Below are 5129 nucleotides of genomic sequence, written 5' to 3'. Positions count from 1 at the left end.
TTAGCAAAGCTTAACGGCAAGTACAAGCCTTGAAGTTGTGACGCACAAGTCAAATTTTTGAGAGAGAGAGAGAGCCCAAGTCAAATTTGTTGGTAATTGAAAATGGAAAAAAGTAAACAGGTCGTACACATGGCCCAATGAGCATATGATATGATGACAACTTTGCCCTCACCACCAATTGTTTCCAAAAGTTGACAAATACTTCCTTATATTATGGTTTCTCTCTTTGTGTTTCTTGACCCAATCAGCCACCTCTGCCCCTCTACCCCACCTTCCAGCTAAAATGAATTAAAACAACTCAAAAACCCTACGCACTTCCACTTTTTACAATCACAAACATCAAAGCTTTGCTCTAAACCTCAAACACCCACATCACATCCTAAAGCTTCAACAACAACAGAGAGAGAAACGAAGAAAAAACAAAGCTTGGTTTATTATACTTATGAAAAATGGGGATTTATACATCTTTTAAAGATCATCCCCATTCTCTTCGACGAAAACTGTTGCCTTATGCTTTGTATGCTCTGCTTTTCATTGCCTTTATTCACTTATTCTTCTTCCCTACACCCACCGCCCTCCCATCCACCACCACCACCACCGTCGATCATACCCTCATCCCCAAATCTCCTCCTCCTCCTCCTTCCGAAGGTACAATCTTTATACCTATTCACGATCTTGTTTGTTTCTAATTGGTCAACTTGTGCGATTTTTGTGATGAATATCTAATCTTTTTACAATCTGGAACATGGGTTTCTTCGATTTTTAATTTCCTCCCTGTTTCAGACAAATCATTGGTTACAAATTCTTGGTGTTTACATTATCTGGATCTTGGGTTCTTGACTTTTTTTTCTTCCTTTTCAGTTTTTGTAGAAACAGAGGACAACAGCAATGGCTGTGACTACACAGATGGAAAATGGGTTCATGACAATACGGGTCCATTGTACAACTCTACTGCATGTGGTACAATCAAAGAGGGTCAAAACTGTTTCAGCCATGGCAGACCAGATATGGGGTATCTTTTTTGGAGATGGAAGCCGAACAAGTGTCATCTCCCCAGGTTTGACCCCAATACTTTCCTCCATTTAACCAGAGACAAACACGTGGCATTTGTAGGCGACTCCATTGCTAGAAACCAATTGGAGTCTCTCCTTTGTTTGCTTGCCACTGTCTCACCTCCTAACCTTATTTTCTCCGAACAAGACAACAAGTTTCGAAAATGGCATTTTGCTTCGCACAACGTTAGTCTTTCTGTTTACTGGTCGCCGTTTCTTGTTAAGGGTATTGAGAAATCAGAAGAAACCCCTTACAATCGACTCTATTTGGATTCGATTAACGATGTTTGGGCTAAAGATTTGGGGGAAATCGATATGGTTGTGTTGTCGATTGGTCATTGGTACCTTCATCCTGCGGTTTTTCACTATGGTGATTCGATATTAGGTTGTCATTATTGTAATGACAAGAATCATACCGAGGTTGGGTTCTATGATGTTTTTGGGATGGCATTTAACACAACCCTAAAAATGTTGGTTGATAGGCGGATTGATGTGATTGTAACAACGTTTTCACCTGCCCATTTTGAAGGTGATTGGGATTCGTTAGATTCGTGTTCAAAGACAAAACCTTTTGAAGAAAATGAAAGGGTGTTAGATGGAATGGATTATGAGATGAGAAACAAAGAGATTGAAGAAGTGAAGGCAGCAAAGAAAATTGCAAAAAATTCGAAAGATTTTCGTTTGGAAGCGTTAGATGTGTCTAAATTAGCGTTAATGAGACCAGATGGGCATCCTGGGCCCTACATGTACCCGTTTCCTTTTGGTAATGGGAAACGGGACAGGGTCCCGAATGACTGTGTTCATTGGTGTTTACCTGGACCTATAGATATATGGAATGAGATTATGTTGGATATAATGAAAAGATGGAGTTAGATTACAATGTGTTATGTCGATATACTTGTATCAATGCATGATCGGGTATTGCTCTACATGAAGAAAGTGTATTACAATCCAAGAATTTGGTTACACCGATGGATGTACAGATGTGAGATGACATTAATTAGTTGATAGTTCGAAAAAAGTTGATGTTATTTATTTATTTGTTATATTACAATCATATGAAGTTGAGGCAGGCATGTATTTGCTTTCAATGACATGATCCGTGTTGTTTGTTTGTTTTTATTGTTTTTATTAGCTTGTTGAGATACTAAACAATTATATAATGAATAAAATATATTTAGTTGAAGCATACTAAACTTAAAGTAATTAGTTTTATTGTGTTAATGATTGTTTAAGCAAGTGTCATATGATGGTAGATGATTGCTCACATGAAGTGAATGTGGATGATAAAAGTTCCATGTGCAAACTTTCTTTATAAAAGTTTATTTAAAGTGCAACAAGGGTTCTATGAGAGAAGAAGGATCCAATGAATCCCTTTTAATCAATAGTGAATATAATGTTTTTAAATACATATATAAAATTAAATGTATTTCCTAAATAATTTGATGATGGAAAGATCATGAATTAACATTGACAGCTTTTTTTCTCTTTCGGTTCTAACATTTATGTATATGTACTATTGAAATTAATAATAAATTTCATGGTTTGTCATCAATCAGTTTATCTTTTGTCTTTAAATTGATAGACATGCAATATCAGTTAATTGATTATATGAAAATAAAATCTCTAGGTATTGGGTTTTTAGTAGAGAAAATGATAACATCTCGCATATTTTTGCTAAATAATAACAAAAAATTAACAAGTTTCTAAATATAACATATTTCGTAAGGCAGATGATAAAAATAAAAAAAAAAACACTACAAATTTGGTCAATGTAAAATGGGATTAGACTCGATATAGGTCATTGCGAAATGGTCTTACACCGCAAAATACGTCTTAGTGAAATGCACAACGGTACCATTAACCAACATATATATATATATATATATATATATATATATATATATATATATATATATATATATATATATATATATATATATATATATATATATATATATATATATATATATATATATATATATATATATATATATATGGAAAAGTGAATATACCCTTAAGAGTATATAAGCTTAGGTATCCAAATCCACCATAATTAGTAGTTTTGTTAGATATATTCATTATAATGTTCTTAAACATCAACCCCTAACTTGATTTACTTTGAAGATTTTCGAAATTTCATTATTATCTTCCTGTTATATCATATCTTTTTGCCAAACACCTACTAGGCTATATATATTATAGTTGAAAATAAAAAGTATGTAAGAGGAAGATAAATGTGAAATTCATAAAAATCTTAGAAGTAATCAAGTTATAAGTTGAATTATAAGAACAATTAGACAATTACAATTTAAATATATAATACAAAATGATTTAGTATAATGAGTTTGGGTACTTAAGCTTATATACCCTTAAGGGTATATTCACTTTTTCCATATATATATATATATATATATATATATATATATATATATATATATATATATATATATATATATATATATATATATATATATATATATATATATATATATATATATATATATATATATATATATATATCCCGTTTATTATTAAACATAAATAAGAAAAAGAATACCAAATCTTAAATGTTTACATTAATTTGTGGAAGTTAATGAATTAAATATCAATTTCTTGTGGTAAAAATATAATTATTTTGCTTGAATCATAATATTTATAATATTTGAATGATCTCATTTATCATATATTGAAATATAAATAAGTTAAAAGACAACAAGATTAGCCAACACAAAGTTTAACATTATATTTAATTCACTATTTAACTATTATTAGTTACGAACTTGTATTATTTAATAAATAAGTTGAAAAGTTTAGTTTCTAATGAATAAGGTTAGAAATACGAATTTATCTTGAACCACATAAAGTATAAAAGATAAAGATTATAAAGTTATATAGTTTTTTACTTGGTTTCCTAGATTTATGACTATTTTCTATGAATGTTTATGTTTGCAATATTTGATTTAATTCATCAAACTCAATCATTCTAATTTGTTGGATTTGAACAGCAGTCATTTGTAGGGGTGGAATTGGTACGATACCAATTCGTTTTTCCTTAAACCGTGTGTTGTACTAATTATAATTAGTATAAAAAATTTGCTAACGGTACCGTACCAAGTATACTTGGTACCAATATATTTGGCTACTAACAAGATTGGTTGGTATAAATTGGTAATGGTATATATCGACTTTTTTTAATAGTCCATTATAAGATTTTAAAATAAACAAATACATCGGATAATTTAGACGTCTGTTAAAGAAATTTGTTACGCAGTTCTTAATTTATAAAAGAATTGTATTGAAAGTAACGCTAAAGTAATGCTTTAATTTTGTGATTTAACGTGGTAAAAACTATTGATTAATGCGATCAAGTAACTTATATAACGTTCTTAACAATATAAACACTAAACACAATTAACAATTGAAATTTACGATTTCGTTTATATATATAATATGAATTGGTTGTTACGGTATTACTGTAACAGCCGGAGTTTGGGTATGTAATTTTATTATATTGAATTATAATTTTGCTGGGGGAACTCGATGAGTTGGTGCCTCAACTCGTCGAGTAGAGTCTTAACTGTTGACGCGGTTTTTCGACCGGACTCGACGAATCGGGTATCTGACTCGCCGAATAGGTGCTGATTAGGAAAACCCTAATCCACAGGTTTGGGAGCCTATTTAAAGACCTTTATCGCCTCCATTTGCGGCCACCTTGTTCCAAAGAAACCCTAGAGAGCAGAGATAGTGAGTTTGAGGGCAAGAGGAGACTAATTCTTCATCTTTTGTGTGATTTTGCTAGAGGAAGAAGAGAGGATCCATCTAGAACGTGAAGGAAGCTTGGATTGGAGCTAATCATCTTGATATATTGTCTTTGGAGGTATAATTCTTTCCATTTCACGTTCATATGGTAGATTTCATAGTTTTAGGGTTTTTCCCTCATAATTTTATGAGATCTAGTGAGTATGAGGTCCTCTTTGGAATTATGTCATCATATCTGGACCATGAGAGGTCTCTAGAGTCATTATTTTCCAACTTTTTGCAAGCAAATAAGCAATTGGAGACTAGGTTGCCATT

General features: G+C 31.5%; 1 protein-coding gene across 1 annotated transcript; it reads left to right on the top strand.

The window, feature by feature from the left end:
• The first annotated feature begins 233 nt into the window (after positions 1-233).
• Positions 234-2238, top strand: TBL27 (TRICHOME BIREFRINGENCE-LIKE 27). The gene is made up of 2 exons (XM_078971688.1): positions 234-648; positions 862-2238. The coding sequence occupies exons 1-2, from the start codon at positions 450-452 to the stop codon at positions 1923-1925; spliced, it is 1263 nt and encodes a 420-aa protein (XP_078827814.1). The 5' UTR covers positions 234-449; the 3' UTR covers positions 1926-2238.
• The last annotated feature ends 2891 nt before the right edge of the window (positions 2239-5129 follow it).

Source organism: Lactuca saligna, chromosome 8 (assembly GCF_052625555.1).
Source record: "Lactuca saligna cultivar CGN05327 chromosome 8, ASM5262555v1, whole genome shotgun sequence".
NCBI classification, from domain to species: domain Eukaryota; kingdom Viridiplantae; phylum Streptophyta; class Magnoliopsida; order Asterales; family Asteraceae; genus Lactuca; species Lactuca saligna.
The sequence above is the reverse complement of the archived record's forward strand: the minus strand, read 5'-3'. Positions and strand labels throughout refer to the sequence as shown.

Bases quoted from the DNA above. Each gene is read 5' to 3' on its own strand.
- TBL27 (XM_078971688.1), top strand. From the start codon at position 450: ATGGGGATTTATACATCTTTTAAAGATCATCCCCATTCTCTTCGACGA. The intron at 649-861 runs GTACAATCTTTA...CTTCCTTTTCAG, and splicing joins TCCTCCTCCTCCTTCCGAAG to TTTTTGTAGAAACAGAGGAC.